Raw genomic sequence first — 21216 nt, 5'->3', positions numbered from 1 at the left:
GGGAGAAATAAAATACTGGTATGTGACAATATTAATTGGAACGTGATGCTTAGTTTCAGTGGATCAACATCTGTAAATACAAAATGTATTTGTAACAGAAAGAACATATTAACACTCCAGTCATTCATTTAGAACAATAGGACTATGACAAAAGGGTAAATCTCCTGTGTTGTATAGTCATTAGCAGTGGCACAGGAAAGGCTCATCCCCAGCAGTGATCATTGCAGGATCACACTGCTAGCACTCAGTGATGGTACCAGTCATGTACCTACTGTCACACTACAAATCCATTGTATATGTATCTAAGCACCAAGCAACCCTGTATCTCCAAAATGGAACCGGAATGTGCTTTCATTGGCTCTAAGCTATGTTATCCCGCCCATACGTATTGCTGGGACTTCAGCATGCGCAATGAGTAGATAATACCATTTCACAGCTCTGGCGCCGGCCACAAGGAGGCACAAAGTCAAGCACTGATTGTGGCCACTTAAGGCCTTAAAAGTCCTTGAGGTCCAAAGTCTTCCCACATCCGTAACACTATGAAAGTGCCATGGAGTTCATGCTCATTTCTCCAGATTGTGTTGGCTTCTAAGATCACCTCTGCATGAATGTGATTCACTCAGCCATGCACAATACCTGAATGTACATCACCAGTTATTTGGGCCTTAAAAACCTGGAATACAAAAAGGGAAGACCCATTCACAGGCTTCAAAGTAGTTTGAAGTCTAAATATCAATGTCCCAAACGAAACCCAACCCTACAGTAATGTTATGGCAAATATCAGCTGCCTTCAACTCAAGTATCTGACACCAGTACATCACTCCCAAGTAAAGGGAACCTGTCACAGCGAAAATGCAACAGACAGCAGGTTATAGAGCAAGGGGAGCTGCGCAGATTGCTATATATTGTCTCATCAATAATTGAGAGCTATCTGTGTGTATAGTCATTCATGTCTGTATAGTTTCTAAGCATAAACAAAAGTGTGTATACGGGACAACTTCTCTGGTGTTTTAACATACAACCTGCGGATAGGACACTATTTAATCTGCTTAGCTCCTCCTGCTCTACAACATGCCACCTGCAAATAGGACTCTGCAATTTGCTCAGCTCTCATTGGACTGTTGTGATGCCAGGTCCCTTTAATAAGGGCTGCAAGAGGGAATGAGACATTTGCCTTATGGAAAGGATTGTTACGGCGGATTGCCATCACAGAATACAGCACATAAAGACGGATGACAATTCAGGTTCCAGTCTTCTGCAGACAGCGATGGTTTGTCAAAAAAACTGACTCCACGGCTAACAAAGAATTTATGAGCAGATAAGTAGCTTATAAATAAAGCCTAAAAGGCACATAAAGGTAAGTAAAGGGCAGCATGTAAAGCTCATTATGTGTAAGGGGTAGGGGGCAAGCAATCTAAAAGTGAATAAATGCAAATCAATCAACGTGTCAATATTTTACTAGTTCTCATCCGAGATACCCCTCTATTTTTCTATGAACTTCAACAGTAAATGTGAAGGAATCTTTTTCCATAAAGGACACTGATGCTCTCCAGTTGGGCGGTCAAGAGCAGTCAGTGTTCCAATATCTAAAAGCTGCATGAAATTAGGGAGAGTTAGAGGAGACGTTTGGCCAAAACTTACTGCAGCTCTGCCCTCAGTTTGTAGGCAACTTAGTCCTGTACTGAAGCTTCTGTAACCTGTCTTTAGTGAAAATGAGGTCTCTGGTGACAGGTCCCCTTTAATGTCACTGGCGTATGGGGTACTAGCACTGAGGGTGAGGGACGTGCCTTCAAAACTAGTATTGTATCTCAAGCAACCAAAGGTTCTATACTTTATCATCTTTAGTTTATCTTTTTTCCCCACAGTCAATTTATTTCTCTCTTCTGATGTAATGCAGCCGTGTTAGATAATACATAACCCCGGAGCAGACAAAGTAACACCAAAACCCAATATCTGCACATGTATTTTCAATCATGTGACTCCACAGAATACATTCATTGACAGAAGGTCACATGATGGGGTTAACTCCATTACATTTCTGCAATAGGGAAATTAGAAAGAGTTGAGCTTCAGAAGAAGTATTGAACCCCTATGGTGGCAGTGAGATTGGGGAGTCCCTCATTGCTGGCTATGAAGCTATACCGCTCCATATACTGCTACATTCCCATGTGGTAAATGAATACTGTTCCTTACAGCACTGGAGAGCTCATCCCATCACAGAGAACCATATAGACCAACAGAAGAAAAGTTTTATTTGTAGTAGTCTCAAACAGGTGCATTCACAGCTGCAAAATCCCTGGCGTATGTCAATACAAAAAACCCTACATGTTAAAGCTGCTCTGATGCCAAGATACCCATGAATAAATAATATAGATCGGTGTGTGTGCCTTGTAAAATCACCTAAAAATAAGTGTTAAAAAATTCATAGCCACGTTTCTGAAACACTTGCAAAAGTCCCATCATTCACAAAACTACATTCTTTTCTCACCATTACTTTGTGTACAAAATAATATTTTATAGAAGAGACCCCAGAAAAAGCCGGGAACCAAAGAACAGACTGGAACATAAAAGAAAACGGGTGTCCTCAGAAGGAGGGTGCCTCGGTCAAAGAAAAGCACAGCAATGGTCTGGAAGGGTTAATGCGCACATTACATGGGATATATTCTTCTCATATCAGGGTTTCTTTCCAGTCTTTGACAGGCGAGGGTCTCACTTGCTCCTTGGTCTTGGTTTCGGAGGAGGCGGTGGCGTCTTTCTGCAGCTGGGACTTGCTGGCGGCTTTCGTTGGCTCATCTTCATCTTGCAGCTGCTCGGATTTTATGCGCTGGATCTGTAAGAGCCGGAGCTGCACCCGCAGCTCAATGATCGCTTCTCTCTCCTCGTGAATGGCTTGGTTCAAATGATTGTTCTTAATCTGACAAAAGAAGTTGTAAACTTGGAATAAATGAATAAAGTGCATTGTGCTTTATTGTTTCCACCAAATTATCAGAATTTGCCCCATCAGCACAGACTGTTATTTTGTCTTAAAACGGAAGAAAGAAATGGAAAGCTTAAAGCGCACTTTGGAGGGAGAGGGATGTTATGGGATGCTCTCTGTATCTAGCAGGGGAGCCTTGTGTCTGCAGCTCTGTGACTGCAAAGAATAAGGAGATAGAAGGGCACCACTGTTGCCTATCACTGCCTCCAGCCCAGTCTGTGATCCTGCATAACAGTTTCTTGCTCAAGCGGTGTCATACACTACTCTACAGCAACCCTCTCTGTACTCCAACACTATCTAAACAGGAAGGAAACTGTTAACCTTTAGTAACATGACGTGTATAGTCTGTCGTATCAGAAATATTTCACTGCTGCTTTCTACTACTTAAAACATGCCCCATGCTCCTCTATGTGATGAAATCTGCCAGGGTAGTCACTATATAGTCTTGTATATACACACCAGTTTATTTACTTGTAGGAATCTCACCGGATTTGCTGATAAGTTACTTCATGGGAGAACACAAAGCATGAAGGGGATGCTGAGCAGCTTATAATTAATTGACTTAGTTTACACCCACTTCATTGCTGCTGAGGAAGATATCTGACAAGTAGCTTAGAAAAGAACTCTAAGGAAAAAGGTGAGCAGCAAAACATAGCAACCATTCTGTTTGTTATGAAAGGGGGAATCACATAGGACAATCTGGTAAAATGATATAATAAAGGGTAAATCTGATTTTAAGTGAACATTGTCAAGATCTAGATGGAGACAGTAGACTCACCTCCAGCTCCTCATTCTGCCGCTGAAGATCCTCCAGTATAATCTGCAGCTCTTCCTCATCCTCACTTTCACTCTCACTTTCTGATGAATACTCCTCTGTTTCACTCCGGCCATGTTGCTGGCGACTACAATAAGACAAAAGTAAGGTGCAATACAAGTTTAAAGTGTACTTACCGTGGTCCTCCTCTATAAAAATCCAAATTACCTCATCTTCTATTTGAATCCACATGTCAGTCGTCTCTTTTGCTGGGTTCTTTAATAACCATTTGTTACGGATAGTTGTGCAAGACAAAAAAAAAACTTTTTCAACGCGTTTCTGAAATCCTTGGTTTCCTTCATCAGCGATAAAGTTCCCTAACTCCCTACATGCTAATAAAGCTTCCTGCCAGACCACCCAATGTACCAACACACCATTTCAGAAGGCAAAGACTTCAATTTCACACTGGTATTAGTGTATTTAGGTTAAAGATCCACTTGCTCTCTGCCTGGGACATTTTGTTAATGAAGTTACCTCCCCTCCAGTCATGTTTCACTTGTTCTATTCCAAAGAATATTCTACCTTTTATTGAACCTCCATGTTTTTCTGCATAATGTCAGGATACTGGATGGCCTTTTGATTTTTTCTGTAGGTGAAAAGATATATGATGGGCGCACAAAACGTATGGATGTTGAAAAGAATAAACATATTTATTACATGGGCACCCAAGTCCATATATTACTCCCTTTGTATGGCAACTTATATGATGTTTTTTTTAGGTTCGACTTGCAACATGTTTTATATTTTCTGCATGGAAAGAAGCCTACATTTTTATTTAGCAAAAAAAAGACTTATTTCGTATTTTATTTCTAGTCCCATGAATTTTCAATGTCGGGGCTATTAAATTTGCTAAATTTTTTCTCTTTTTTTTTCTTTTTAAGATAAAAGTAGGGTTATTAGTTTTTATTAATCTCATTAAAAAAAGTTTTGCAGTGTTTCTTCAGCCCTTTTCCATATAAAAATGACATCATCTATAAATCTGCGCCAGAGGACTAAGTCTGCCCGTAAAAGCCCATGCTGGAAGATAGTACATTCTTAGCACCTACCAACACAAAAATAATTTGGCATAGAACGGAGCATACCTAGTCCCCATGGCCGTACACAAAAATATGTAGTTGCCTTACATAACATCCCTCAATGACTAACAATGACGTAACATCTACTGTACCCATAATGTAACTTGGATCCCAGACTATTTCTTGTAGTACTATGCTTTGTATCACGGAAGTATATACATGCATAGATTCCTGAGATAATTAGTCTACCGGGAAGGGGGGGGGGGGGGGGGGGGGAGTTGTCGTACATTTATGGATCTTCGGAATATGATAAAAAACTGACAGTCTTTGGTTGTTTATATACAAATACTCTTGTTTAGTAAAAATGTTCTTTTCCTTTTTTCTTTCATTTTTCTAATTCTTTTCTACATGTTTGTGTGGGGTCTTAAAGCTTTTTATGTCCTTTTATCCCCCAATAAACGAAATGATTCTTGCTGATAATTATAATCCAAAATTGCACCCCCCCCCCCTTTATCTGCTGGATGTATAATATTATCATTATTCTTCTGTAGTTTTTTAATAGTTTCCTATTCATTTCTAGTAAGATTGTTCTGAAACTTATTTAGTGAAATTTTATATGAATGTATTTCTCTAGGCACTAGTTGTTGGAACATAATTGGATGCATTTTGGATCTGCATTTGAGATCTGTACGTTGGAATTGATCGTCCAGTAACTCGTGTATTTGGGACTTTTGGGTCATGTTGTAATGCGGGTGAAAGTTTCAAGAAAATTGAATAAATAAATTTTGCATAAATTCTTTTCAACCGGTAAATGCATCAAATTTATTAAACCGCGCCGTAGCCCTTTTTGTAGTAATGATTCTTCACGTTTTGGGAGTATATATTGGCTTAAATTGTAAATTTTCTGTGGGTTTACGGTCTTTTTTGGAGAATTTCCCTCCAATTAAAGGTGTTTCTTCAACTTTATTTTGTAACCCAGTTTCATCTGGAGTTTCAAACTGTAAATCTTTAACCCCCCCTTCCTCTATAACATGGTTCTCATGAATTTGTCTTTGGATACCGTTAGTTGGAAAGTTTTTTGTCTCATACAACTATCCATAACAAATGGTGACGTCACCTGCCGGACTGTAACACGCTGTGGAAACTCTACGCATTCCCAAAAGTAACCATAAGCCGCGGTTACACGGGATGAAACACACCGAGACCTGATGAATAAAGTGGATTACTAAAGAACACAGCAAAAGACACGACATCTGGATTCAAATAGAAGATGAGGTCATTTGGATTTTTATACTGGAGGATTGCGGTAAATACACATTTGTTTGGTAGTATTTAGGTAGAAATACCAGATGCTTCCTGGGCTGAACACTGTATCAGCTTTTTACATTAGGAACAAACCAGCGCTATTGACCCTTTGATCTCCACCCGCTCCATAGAGAATAAGGGAGCAGAAGGGTCATGTGGGGCAGTCTGCTCCATTAGTCTGAGGAGCGATGAGGGGTCTGACGGACCCCTTGTTTTCGCGATCTGCAGGGTTCTCAGCACTGAGGCCCCCACTGATCAGCAAGTTAAACCCTATCCATGGGATAGGACCTGACTTTCCTTCGTGGGAAAACCCCTTTTAAGTAATAAGAATGTTCTAACCTCTGTATCTCAGAGATTTCTGCTCGTAGACGATCAATTTCTTCTTTCTCTGTAGCAATTTGTCGTCGCAGAAATTGCTCCATTGCTACAAGTTCTTCTTGTTCTGTGAGGATCTCATTTTCCTAACATAAATACAAATATAACTATTTATGAGTTTATATAGACATATCATATAGAGGGAGGTTCATTATACAGACCCCTTAACGTTGCAGGCGTTTTCTATTGTTTACTGTATTATCTGTTTTTTTATTTATTGACTTTATATTTAGGTCCACTGGGGATGTGTTCTCCAATGACTGGACTGTGGAACACTTGGTCGTGTTCTGGGACTAAGTCATGAGAGATGAAGCGGGGCATGAGCCGCTAGTCCTATGTGCTGCGGTCACTTATATATAGCACCAGAACTGCTGAAGAGGAGAGGACGGCTGCCTGTAGGGGGTATAACCGGATATTACAGTACACAAAATGGACTGTCATAGGAAGGGGAATTATACTATGTGGGGGACACTAACAGGGGCATTATATAGAGTGGGAGGCTACATGGGTTATTAAATTAAACTTTGTGGGCACACTAGGGACGGGGTTAGGGACACGACCTGCAACTTGAAAATTTTGGCACCACCCCCACTCCCAATGGTTCCAGGCAAAATGTTTTTGGTTTCAAAACAAAACAAAAAAAACACACCTAGAGCGTTCAGATCGGATTGTGCATACTTTACCTGTGCAAGCAGTATATTGAGAACCTCTTCTTCATTTTCTGTCATCTCTTCTTTTGAAACATCTTCCTTTGAAAGACTGGCAATTTCTTGGGCAATCTTGGTTTCACAGTCCTATTAAAGACACTTAGGATAAAATTATTTTTGCCAATTTTCTTTTTACTGATTAATATCATGCCAGCTCAATAGTCCCCAACAAAGGCGCCACACATTGGCATAACACTGCATGCACCGTAACACACAACACCTGACTAACATATCTGCTGGCTTGTTTTTGAGAAATCACATATAGAAAAGGCATCTCTCTATTCAACATCTGTCATGTAGGCGAGTTTTCAGTGGTGACTGCTGGAGGATGCCCTTATTATGTGACCTGCTGCTATTAACCTGATAAGAGAGATCCTGCTGATAGGTTCCCCTTATTCATTGCCCATTCATTATATTTTGTAATGTTCCATTAACATATATAGGTCTGTAAATACAATTGTAAATAGGTAAATTCACAGAACTAGTGTACTTTCCAGACAGTACAACGCAACACAGGTTTAGTCATCCATCCGACACAGACAGCGCTGCTACATCCATCCATCCATCCATCCGACACAGACAGCGCTGCTACATCCATCCATCCAACCGACACAGACAGCGCTGCTACATCCATCCATCCAACCGACACAGACAGCGCTGCTACATCCATCCATCCATCCATCACAGACAGCGGTGCTACATCCATCCATCCATCACAGACAGCGGTGCTACATCCATCCATCCATCCGACACAGACAGCGGTGCTACATCCATCCAATCCGACACAGACAGCGGTGCTACATCCATCCGACACAGACAGCGGTGCTACCTCCATCCATCCAGCTATCCATCCGACACAGACAGCGGTGCTACATCCATCCATCCGACACAGACAGCGGTGCTACATCCATCCATCCATCCATCCGACACAGACAGCGGTGCTACATCCATCCATCCATCCATCCGACACAGACAGCGCTGCTACATGCATCCATCCGACACAGACAGCGCTGCTACATCCATCCATCCAACCGACACAGACAGCGGTGCTACATCCATCCATCTGACCGACACAGACAGCGCTGCTACATCCATCCATCCGACACAGACAGCGGTGCTACATCCATCCATCCATCCATCCATCCATCCAACCGACACAGACAGCGGTGCTACATCCATCCATCCGACACAGACAGCGGTGCTACATCCATCCATCCGACACAGACAGCGGTGCTACATCCATCCATCCGACACAGACAGCGGTGCTACATCCATCCATCCATCCATCCGACACAGACAGCGCTGCTACATCCATCCATCCATCCGACACAGACAGCGCTGCTACATCCATCCATCCATCCGACACAGACAGCGCTGCTACATCCATCCATCCATCCGACACAGACAGCGCTGCTACATCCATTCATCCATCCGACACAGACAGCGGTGCTGCTACATCCATCCATCCATCCGACACAGACAGCGCTGCTACATGCATCGATCCGACACAGACAGCGGTGCTGCTACATCCATCCATCCATCTGACACAGACAGCGGTGCTGCTACATCCATCCATCCATCTGACACAGACAGCGGTGCTACATCCATCCATCCATCACAGACAGCGGTGCTACATCCATCCATCCATCCGACACAGACAGCGCTGCTACATGCATCCATCCATCCGACACAGACAGCGCTGCTACATCCATCCATCCATCCGACACAGACAGCGCTGCTACATGCATCCATCCATCCGACACAGACAGCGCTGCTACATGCATCCATCCATCCGACACAGACAGCGCTGCTACATGCATCCATCCATCCGACACGGAGAGCGCTGCTACATGCATCCATCCATCCGACACGGAGAGCGCTGCTACATGCATCCATCCATTCGACACGGAGAGCGCTGCTACATGCATCCATCCATCCGACACAGAGAGCGCTGCTACATGCATCCATCCATCCGACACAGAGAGCGCTGCTACATGCATCCATCCATCCGACACAGAGAGCGCTGCTACATGCATCCATCCATCCGACACAGAGCCCTGCTACATGCATCCATCCATCCGACACAGAGAGCGCTGCTACATGTATCCATCCGACACAGACAGCACTGCTACATGCATCCATCCATCAGACACAGACAGCGCTGCTACATGCATCCATCCATCCGACACAGACAGCGCTGCTACATGCATCCATCCATCCGACACAGACAGCGCTGCTACATGCATCCATCCATCCGACACAGACAGCGCTGCTACATGCATCCATCCATCCGACACGGAGAGCGCTGCTACATGCATCCATCCATTCGACACAGAGAGCGCTGCTACATGCATCCATCCATCCGACACAGAGAGCGCTGCTACATGCATCCATCCATCCGACACAGAGAGCGCTGCTACATGCATCCATCCATCCGACACAGAGAGCGCTGCTACATGCATCCATCCATCCGACACAGAGAGCGCTGCTACATGCATCCATCCATCCGACACAGACAGCGCTGCTACATGCATCCATCCATCCGACACAGAGAGCGCTGCTACATGCATCCATCCATCCGACACAGAGAGCGCTGCTACATGCATCCATCCATCCGACACAGAGAGCGCTGCTACATGCATCCATCCATCCGACACAGAGAGCGCTGCTACATGCATCCATCCATCCGACACAGAGAGCGCTGCTACATGTATCCATCCGACACAGACAGCGCTGCTACATGCATCCATCCATCCGACACAGACAGCGCTGCTACATGCATCCATCCATCCGACACAGACAGCGCTGCTACATGCATCCATCCATCCGACACAGACAGCGCTGCTACATGCATCCATCCATCCGACACAGACAGCGCTGCTACATGCATCCATCCATCCGACACAGACAGCGCTGCTACATGCATCCATCCATCCGACACGGAGAGCGCTGCTACATGCATCCATCCATCCGACACAGACAGCGCTGCTACATGCATCCATCCATCCGACACAGAGAGCGCTGCTACATGCATCCATCCATCCGACACAGACAGCGCTGCTACATGCATCCATCCATCCGACACAGAGAGCGCTGCTACATGCATCCATCCATCCGACACAGAGAGCGCTGCTACATGCATCCATCCATCCGACACAGAGAGCGCTGCTACATGCATCCATCCATCCGACACAGAGAGCGCTGCTACATGCATCCATCCATCCGACACAGAGAGCGCTGCTACATGTATCCATCCGACACAGAGAGCGCTGCTACATGCATCCATCCATCCGACACAGAGAGCGCTGCTACATGCATCCATCCATCCGACACAGAGAGCGCTGCTACATGTATCCATCCGACACAGACAGCGCTGCTACATGCATCCATCCATCCGACACAGACAGCGCTGCTACATGCATCCATCCATCCGACACAGACAGCGCTGCTACATGCATCCATCCATCCGACACAGACAGCGCTGCTACATGCATCCATCCATCCGACACAGACAGCGCTGCTACATGCATCCATCCGACACAGACAGCGCTGCTACATGCATCCATCCATCCGACACAGAGAGCGCTGCTACATGCATCCATCCATCCGACACAGAGAGCGCTGCTACATGCATCCATCCATCCGACACAGAGAGCGCTGCTACATGCATCCATCCATCCGACACAGACAGCGCTGCTACATGCATCCATCCATCCGACACAGAGAGCGCTGCTACATGCATCCATCCATCCGACACAGAGAGCGCTGCTACATGCATCCATCCATCCGACACAGAGAGCGCTGCTACATGCATCCATCCATCCGACACAGACAGCGCTGCTACATGCATCCATCCATCCGACACAGACAGCACTGCTACATGCATCCATCCGACACAGACAGCGCTGCTACATGCATCCATCCATCCGACACAGACAGCGCTGCTACATGCATCCATCCATCCAACACAGACAGCGCTGCTACATGCATCCATCCGACACAGACAGCACTGCTACATGCATCCATCCGACACAGACAGCGCTGCTACATGCATCCATCCATCCGACACAGACAGCGCTGCTACATGCATCCATCCATCCGACACAGACAGCGCTGCTACATGCATCGATCCATCCGACACAGACAGCGCTGCTACATGTATCCATCCGACACAGACAGCACTGCTACATGCATCCATCCATCCGACACAGACAGCGCTGCTACATGCATCCATCCGACACAGACAGCGCTGCTACATGCATCCATCCATCCGACACAGACAGCACTGCTACATGCATCCATCCATCCGACACAGACAGCGCTGCTACATGCATCCATCCATCCGACACAGACAGCGCTGCTACATGCATCCATCCATCCGACACAGACAGCGCTGCTACATCCATCCATCTGACACAGACAGCGGTGCTGCTACATCCATCCATCCATCTGACACAGACAGCGGTGCTACATCCATCCATCCGACACAGACAGCGCTGCTACATGCATCCATCCATTCGACACAGACAGCGCTGCTACATGCATCCATCCAACCGACACAGACAGCGCTGCTACATCCATCCATCCAACCGACACAGACAGCGCTGCTACATGCATCCATCCAACCGACACAGACAGCGCTGCTACATTCATTCTTCCATTCAAACACAGACTTTGCTACATTCAACTATACACACACACAAATGCGACTTTGCTACGTTCATCCATCCATAAATAATAATTCTTTATTTATATAGCGCACACAGATTACGCAGCTTTGCACAGAGCTTGCCAAATCGGTCCCTGTCCCCAATGGGCTCCTACCAGTATGTTTTTGGACTGTGAGAACATATAAATAGTAACCACTGCGCCACCGTGGTGCATTCGCTCACATCTGCCACTTACCCATTTCCTGGGTCAGTATTTTTATTGTAGATGAAAGGGTTCAAAGCCCTTACAGTGAAAAACATGTGATCAGTCACATGCTTCTGACATCACCAAGGGTCCTGCAGTGGGAACAGGCACGGAGAGGGAGAGCGCAGTGTAGAAGCACACTCATGATCCCTAGCTGGTCTCTAGAGATCATAACAGGGGCCACTGTATCTAGCTGTTAATGTTCGCATTTCACTGATGGAGACCCTCTGATGAATCGCATGTGTGAAGAAACGCGTCAGGGTGGGGGGATGCGGGGGTATTTTGGATTTTTCATAGGGCAAGTCTGAATGATACTGCCCTTGTACGGGCGGGAGACAACTCCGGGACGATAGGGAGAGTGTAGGGGCAGCTTTGATTTCTCCTCACATCCATATCTCCACAGACACCATCATGTATGGTAAGATGCAAATATTTTCTACTACATCTATGTGTCTGTAAGAGATCAAGAGACTTTCTATCTGAGGATTTGGTGTGAAAATTGTTTGATCCCAGTGATACTGTGACCATCCGGGCTGGATGCACTGGATGATTTTACTGTTACAGGCAGTCCCTGGGTTACATACAAGATAGGGTCCGTAGGCTTGTTCTTAAGTTGAATTTGTATGTAAGTCGGAATTGTTTATTTTATAATTGTAGCTCCACCTTTTGCCCAAGTGACAATTGGAGTTAAAAATTTTTTGATGTAATTGGACAAAGGATTATCCATAAAGTTTCATTACAGACACCTTACAGCTGATCATTGCAGTCTGGGACTATAGTAAAGCATCCAGAAAGCTTCACCAGAGGTCACAGTGGGCAGAGAGGTCCGTCTGTAACTATGAGTCGTCTGTAAGTCGGGCGTCCTTAAGTAGGGGACCGCCTGTATTTGATATTATTTAGATGTTGGTTTTTAATGCATATCCAATAAAAAGTTATGAATTTTAGTTATCTCACTTGACTAGCTGGTATAAGATTGATATTTGCAAGGTGAGAGCGATGTTGGCCCCCAAAACTGTGTATGGCATTCTTGCTTGGCATCTATACATTTATTTTTGGCCAATTACATATTTTCCATTAAGCCAGCCTGACCCAGCTTTCCCAAGGTCCTGAATTTTATAATTGTTTTTCAGCAAAACCACTCAGCTCAGGGATTAACTAAGATATGATCCTGCATCAGTGCAGTTACAGCATTCCCAAGGTATGTTTAGTTCACAATGCATCAAATCAAATAGTAGGTTTCCTTTAAATCGAACAAGTATGCAATAAAGAACACGTGTATAATAAATTCATGAATTGAAAGAAGCCATAAAACACCTTCCAAATCAGCCTACAGGACAATACAACATTTCTGAATTTTCCAGCTTGCCGACTCTGTACTGCCCAGAGACCCAACGATCACTTCACCAGGAATGGAGATCATGACTACCAACTCTACCCCTTCCCTCCTTAAACAGTTCCACATTGAGTCTTTAGGATACCATACATGAACTTTGACTTTTAGTGTCTCTATTAGGACGTTCACACAGAAAAATAATCTGGCAGCATAATACAGTAGCAGTGTAGCTTCTAGGATTTATAAAAAAAAAAAAAAAAGTTTAACTGCGTCAGATCCTGGAGCAGAATTCAACCTTTATAATGTAAAGTTTGAGCTCTGCCCACAACCTGTCTAAGCAAAACTGCAGCATAAAAAAGCATTAGAAACTACCAGCGGCATCGATCCTGCAGGCATAGCCTTACACTGCGGTGCAGGAAGGGTTAATCAGATGTAAGAGACTAGATAAGAGGTGGACAGTGTGTGAAATATCTGCAGCTGTGCTGCCCAGCGGACAGTCCAACAAGTCACATGACACACTGATTCAGCACATTGGGTCCTTGCCAAAAAAACATACAAGGGCAAGCCTTGTCCTCTCCGCCATTCTGCATGCCTGTAGATGAAATGTGTAACAGAGCGGACAGCCCGGGACCCAGAATGTCACACACCTGCCTTTTAGCTTCTCGCAATTTCCTTTTAAGCGCAGTAAGAATCCTCTGCACCTCCCACAGACGCTCCTCCTTGGACAGATCTTTGATGCCAGCCTGAAGGTCGCGGTGCAAACAGTTCAGGAGAAATTCCTACAAAGAACAAGATGTTTTATTACAACAGATACAATTCACCGAGCCTTAGGCAATACAGAAACTGAAGTGCATTTCCTAATCCAGATTATTAGGCATCACATAAATACACAAAGGTCAGAGAAGGTCGTGCCCTAGTGGAGGTCATTTTGTAAACGTCTTCAATAAAAGAGGTTTTGGTTTCTATGCGCTTTACTTAGGACTTATTTTCAACTTCTTAAGCCGCATCTGTCGCGATCTAATGTGCAGGGGATATAGCCTATATGAAGTGTGATACTCCGACACTTAATCACAAATACGGCAATCTACTGTCAAAAACCCAGCATGATAAACCAGAGAGACCTATTCATGGATCCAGGCACTGTGACTGTGGTAATCTTTTCATGTTTGTAATCCATGGCCTTCTCCTTTCTAAAATCAAACTTTTATACTTCTGCTAATGAGCTTAAAGTGTTCTGAGGGTGATAGATCCCTTCATGCTGTAGCTTTGCAGCTGTAACAATGTCTCTCACTCAGCATCCCCCCCCTCCATCTGCCGGATGTAATCTCACTGCAGGAAGTGGGAGACAGTAGTGCTCCAACACAGTGTAACAGTCTGTAAAGCTACAGAACGAAGGTGCTCCGGTAACACTCCCGTAGGCCTTTTGCCTCATCAACAGAATTTTAAAATTTGATTTCAGAAGGAAGGAGGCCATAGATAACAAATATAAGTAGATTATCACTGTGCTTGGATCTATGGGGAATTTTCCCTGGTTTATCATGATGGATTACCATGGCAAATTTCCTTAAAACTGCAGCCAAACCAAAGACGAATTAAATGTGCCAATTCTGTGATAAATAAGCACAGAATTGATAAATGCCTACTACCGACATGGCATTGACTTGATGAACTTTACACGGTTCTAAATTCCCAAAGATCATATTCCTCCACGCTTAATAAAACCATACACTATTTTTCATAGAGAAAAGGCTTATTTTCTGAAGCTGTGTATTCATGACATTTTGTGTCGCAGCGTTTCAAACTTTATGAAGCCGACACAACTGAGTGCGCCACAGAAAAACGTAACATTTTACAGGAAATAATCTACTTTGAGTTGCACCTGGGGCAGCTGCCATCCAACAAGAAACCCTCCACTACACTGGTGCACATCTACTCATAGTGTATGTTGCCCATCACAAATATTGTATACTATACATAGGATAATGACAAACCTGGCGCCTAATTTCCTCTTTTATAGTTTCTTGAGTTTCCGGCAAGGCGGGCATGGTGGCCATATTAGACCAGCGGAGAGGTTTGATCACTTTCTTGATAACCGTACCACCAAACAACTCTTGCACGTGAGTAAAGAATACATACAGGACTCTGTTACTGATCTGGAACACAGAAGGACACAAACATTTTAGTAAGCCAAGCTCCAATGACAGGGCAGCATATCCTCCACTAGGGAATGTATAATATAGGATCCATTTTGTTACATTTTTTGGTGGGTTACGTCCCAAGAAAACGTACCAATGACTCACCTTGAGTAATGTCAGTGTACCTTAAGATACTTCTCCCAGCAAAGCAATGGACATCTCTCTAATACAGGTCATTTGTTCTCAGCAACACAAACAGTCAAATTACAATTACATAGACTGGGTTTTCACAAGGAAGATTTGTTGCTATCATTCCCCCCCCCCCCCCCCACAACATGTGGATGAGATCTTTATAAATCTCAGCGACTGTAGAGTCACTGTAAACTGCTATAGGAAACCATCTGAAAATTGTGCAGCAGCTATCCCATTGTAGATTGGTACTGTGTCCCTGGACAAAGGCCTCATTCCCATGGCTGTGTGCTCGCCCGACTGTCGGGAGGAGGAGGTGGGAGGTGACAGCGCTCTTAACTCCTCCTCCCTGCATAGGCAGACAAGCGGCCGCCCGACTCGCTCACGGTGCGGTGATGCATAGTGTGCTCTCTGCTCCGTGATCAGATCACAGCCCCCATTATGGCCATGTGAATGAGCCCTAATACTGCAACTACAGAAAGTGGTCATAGCAAAACACAAGACTTGTCCAACTATTCAGCAGCAACACTGTCTGTACAGATTTGTGAGCCAGGGACTACCATCACCTACTGATAAAAGAGCCTTGCTCAAATATGTTCAGGCTGGCATCACTAGCACTGAGCTGCATATTGGGCATAAACTAACAAATGGAGATGTCCGTTTTTGAATAAGTAATGGCGTTCGCCCAGTCAATGCAACATATAGAAAAATCGGACGTATGTACCTGAACGGTTGGGCTCAGCACGATTGAAATATTCTGTATGTTCATTTTAGTTTCAAGTTCTTTCTCTATAACATGGTCCATGTGCACAATAAGCCATGAAATCAAGTAAAAGTTGCAGTCTGGCAGCTCCTTCAATAGTCGCTGGCACTCCTGCAGCCTCTCGGCCTCCGTGCTCTTGCCGCAGGCCTCTTCAAATTTAGGCATTAATTCTTTGGTGAGGACGTTCTCCGGTAGCTCGCGTAAGTATTGCTTCAGTAGGCTGGCGACAGTGTAAGGCTCATAGTCATCAAGGTTTGGAGACTCCTCACGGTCATAGGCGGCTTTTAACTCGTCTACCTTTGACTTGATTCCTGAAAAGAGGCGATTGAAGAAAAGGAAAATGACATATCAATAGAGGATAAAGCAAGTGTCGTCACTTGGTGGGAACTTTAAGAGAACCAGATGCCCACAGAGGGAGTTTGGTCCAAGAAAAGCGAGCATCATGTGCTGACAGCCTTTCCCGGATGAAACCTTGTATTAAACCTGGCATGTCATTTCAGTCCAGTGATACAAGGTTTGGTCCAGGAAATCCCACCAACGCAAAGACAGAACTCATTTGTGGGCAATTAGCCCAAAACAGACAAGGTGTACTCAACAACACAGAGAGATATCCAGAAGTTAAGAGGCCGCGAACGTATAGGACATCAGATAGGGGCATGTAATGTAAATGACATATGGTATTCATCGATCCACCACAGCCCCTTCAGTCATGGATCCCGGTGGGCTCTGTGCAGGTTAAGACTGACCTGCAATACCAGGCATAGCCACTATACAGTGCTGTCATCTCATCCAAATAATTTAGACACTTCATTCAGTTGATCATGGATGTCGGATATCAATTGATCTGAATCAATATTATAGACCCAGAAAACCTCTTTAAAAGGAAATCTATTAAAATCAACAAGAAAAACAAGGGGCACGTACTCATAGATACAGGCCCTGTGACTGTGCTAATCTTATTATATTTGTTTTCCATGGCCTCCTTCCTTATAAACTCAACTATTAAAAGTATGCTAATGAGCCAAAAGAGCTAATGGGTCCCTGTGCGCTGCCGATTCACTCGCTCTGCTATGTGTAATCTCACTGCAGATGAAGTTTCCACACACAGTGTGTGAGCGAAGTGCTCCTGATAGTGTAAGAGTCTGTGAAGCTGCAGCACGGAGAAGCTCTGGTAACACCCCTAGGAGTGCTTCTGACTCATTAGAATAATTACTACAGTCCCGGTGTCAGGATCTATGAATAAGTGCCCCTGGTTTGTCCATGCTTGATTTTGATGGTAAATTTCCTTTAACCCCTTAAGCACCAATGCATTTTTTTTTTTTTTTTTTGCTTTTCAATTTTTCACTCCCAGTCTTTAAAAATACAGATTTTTTTCATTTACAGAGCTGCAGGAAGTTTTTTTTTCTTTCTAACAGATTGTACTTTCCAGTGATAGCATTTTATACACCAGGGTCTTTATGGGGCAGCTGGAAAAAAAATTCCTAATGTGATGAAATGAAGATGACAGCTCTACTTTATTCCTCTGGTCGGTACGATCGCTGGGATACCAAATTTCTATAGGTTGTATTATGTTTTACTAGATGGTGCTCTCTTTAGGTGTAATATTACCCCTGAAGCCTATTTCATAGTATATAAGGCTGGAAGGAGACGCAAGTCCATCAAGTCCAACCTTCAAGAATTCCTTCAAGAATTAAATAAATGTTTTATCCCCATAACCCGTGATATTTTTTCTCTCCAGAAAGGCATCCAGGCCTCTCTTGAACATGTACATAGAGTCCGCCATAACAACCTCCTGCGGCAGAGAGTTCCATAGTCTCACTGCTCTTACAGTAAAGAACCTTTGTCTATGGTGATGGTAGAATCGCCTCTCCTCTAGGCGTAGAGGATGCCCCCTTGTCCTGGTCACAGGCCTAGGTATAAAAAGATCCTTGTACTGTCCGTTCAGGTATTTGTACATTGTAATGAGGTCTCCCCTCAGTCGTCTTTTTTCTAAACTGAATAATCCCAAATTTTGTAATCTGTCATTGTATTCTAGTCCCCCCATTCCCCTAATAATCCTGGTTGCTCTCCTCTGCACCCGTTCCAGCTCTACTATATCCTTTTTATATACTGGTGCCCAAAACTGTCCACAATATTCCATGTGTGGTCTGACCAGGGATTTGTATAAGGGCAGAACTATGTCTTTATCATGAGAATCTATTCCTCTCTTGATACATCCCATTATTTTATTTGCTTTAGCAGCAGCCGCCTGGCTCTGGTCACTAAAATTAAGTTTACCATCCACCAATACCCCCAAGTCCTTTTCAGCCTCAGTTTTACTAAGTAATTGACCGTTTAGAACATAATTATACTTTTTGTTTCCATGGCCCAAGTGCATAACTTTACATTTATCTACATTAAACCTCATCAACCATTTCTCTGCCCATCCCTCAAGCTTCCACAAATCCCTCTGTAATGCTAAACTATCGACCTCAGTATTTATTACTTTACACAGCTTAGTATCATGTGCAAATATTGAAACTTGACTGTGTAAACCCACTACAAGGTCATTAATAAAAATATTAAAAAGAAGTGGCCCCAATACTGACCCCTGTGGCACTCCACTGGTAACATCAACCCAATCTGAGAATGTGCCATTAATGACCACCCTCTGTTTTCTATCACTAAGCCAATTACTTACCCAGATACACAGATTTTCTCCTATTCCCAGCAGTCTCATTTTATATACCAACCTTTTATGTGGCACGGTGTCAAATGCCTTTGAAAAGTCCAGATATACAACATCCACAGCGTCCCCCAGATCCAGTATTTGATATGGACCTGGACTGGATATATGCAATAATCATTCAGCAAGTACTTAGATCACTGGTGGTATTATGTCGGCTTCATTGTGTCACTTTATACTGAGCCTCCAAGTTCCATCATACAACTTCTTATATTCTAACTGTAGTATTGTTATATATGTCATACACCCCACAGCTTGGTTTCACTTATTCAGTACTACACCCAGTCATCCTCCCATACTAAATGACATGCCCAGTCCGTATCTGTAGACCCCATGATGAGGTTTTTTTTTTATGGTTTTATGAAATTGTATGATGCCTAAATAAATATATAGTATTTATCTATTTGATATACACATCCAACTTTCTTTTCTTTTGAGATTTTAAAAAATTAAAACCTTTTGTAGAAAAAAAAAACAAAAAACTTATTTTGCCGTATTCTGATACTAATAACTTTTTCATACTTCAGCGTACGGACCTATGTAAGGTGTCATTTTCGCAGGATGTTCACTGATACCATGTTGGGGACTGTACAATGATCACTTTTTATTACTTTTTTTTATGTGTTGCAAAATGATGAAAGAGCGGTGAACCCGTTACCGGGTTCACCGCTGGGAAGAACTGTTCATATGTTGATATATTGGGACTTTTAGGACACAACTATACCCAACATGTTTATAATTTTATTGTTGTTGGTTTTAAATTGGAATATTAAGGTTTAATTAGACTTTTTATTTATTTATCTTTTTACTACTCCATTATGATGAGGGCAGTAAATATGAGCACATTATGTGAGCGGTGTACCTGACACTCTGTAGATGCCTTCACATTTCATGCCGTGCAGCTCTATGAAATCGATGCATTCCCGGAATACTGCCGGCACCCGGATCCCATCACACATCATGGTTCTTTCTGCAGCCTGAGCCAGTGGGATCCCGAACACTGGCCTGGGCCTGGGCACATCTACAGGGGGTGGTTCTGGCTCTGGGGTGGGCTTCTTTTTTTTCTTTTTCTCTTTCCATTGCTTGACTACATCTGCAGCAGTTAGATCCTTGGACTTCTTGTCTTTGTGCTTGTCTTCTTTGTGCTTCTCTTCTTTAGGTTTTTCTTTTATTTTGAAGTCTTTTTCCTTCTTCTTCGAAAAACTGGGCTTCTTGAATACATGGATTCCCTTAGACCTCTTCATTTTGGACGGGCTCTCTGCTTCATCACCAGAACTGTCCTCCTGGAAGGCAGCGTAACCTTCAGCTGGGGAACAAAGTAAGATGTAAGAAGCGCGGACACCATGGCTTGTCTGGTTTGTACAATCATAGGTTTAAATTAAAACTACTAAAACTAAACTTTTGACAACACTGTTTTTATTTTATCAATAGCACAGATTATAATAGTAAACTTTGTAATATACTTTATTAACCCCTTCCCAACTGCCACACAGCTATATCGGTCCTATTCACACATTCCCTGTGCAAAGAGTATGTATATATTCGCCATGCTAGTGTCACATTTTAATATCTCCTGAACTGTGGCACCTAGAAACACAATTCTGGTGTCACATTAAAGAGGAGTATCTCCTTTTTAATAAACTAGTAGTTTCTACATGAAACAGAACCAGAGATATACACTTTTAGGCCTCATGCAGACCAATGTAAGGGGGACTAAATTGTGCGGCCAGATCACAGCCCCTATGTCTAGGCACCCGGTCAGGATGCGGTAAGCACACACTGTCTTACTTCACTAGGATGGGCAGCTGCACGGAAAAATATGGGACATGTCCTATATTCTGCCATGCGACGGCGCAAGCCACTAAGTTTTCAATGGAGAGGGGAGGGGAGCCGGCACCGGGCGAGCATACATTCGTCTGTATCAGGCCTTAAAGTAAAAGAAAACAAATTTCGAAATACAGTT

At 43.8% G+C, this 21216-nt stretch overlaps 1 protein-coding gene across 1 annotated transcript in view; it reads right to left on the bottom strand.

The window, feature by feature from the left end:
* Window positions 1-663: 663 nt before the first annotated feature.
* The window catches only part of RALBP1 (ralA binding protein 1), a 30212-nt gene continuing 9659 nt past the window's right edge, over window positions 664-21216 (bottom strand). The window contains exons 3-10 of the mRNA XM_072152233.1: window positions 20116-20559; window positions 16490-16839; window positions 15433-15594; window positions 14089-14220; window positions 7171-7281; window positions 6452-6573; window positions 3756-3879; window positions 664-2914 (exon numbers count right to left, since the gene is read on the bottom strand). Coding sequence (XP_072008334.1) covers window positions 2669-2914; window positions 3756-3879; window positions 6452-6573; window positions 7171-7281; window positions 14089-14220; window positions 15433-15594; window positions 16490-16839; window positions 20116-20559 — 1691 coding nt within the window. The 3' untranslated portion in view covers window positions 664-2668. The remainder of the gene's footprint in view (window positions 2915-3755; window positions 3880-6451; window positions 6574-7170; window positions 7282-14088; window positions 14221-15432; window positions 15595-16489; window positions 16840-20115; window positions 20560-21216) is intronic.

The sequence above is a fragment of the Engystomops pustulosus genome, chromosome 5 (genome assembly GCF_040894005.1).
Source record: "Engystomops pustulosus chromosome 5, aEngPut4.maternal, whole genome shotgun sequence".
Taxonomy (NCBI): domain Eukaryota; kingdom Metazoa; phylum Chordata; class Amphibia; order Anura; family Leptodactylidae; genus Engystomops; species Engystomops pustulosus.
This window is presented reverse-complemented; position numbering and strand designations above follow the sequence as displayed.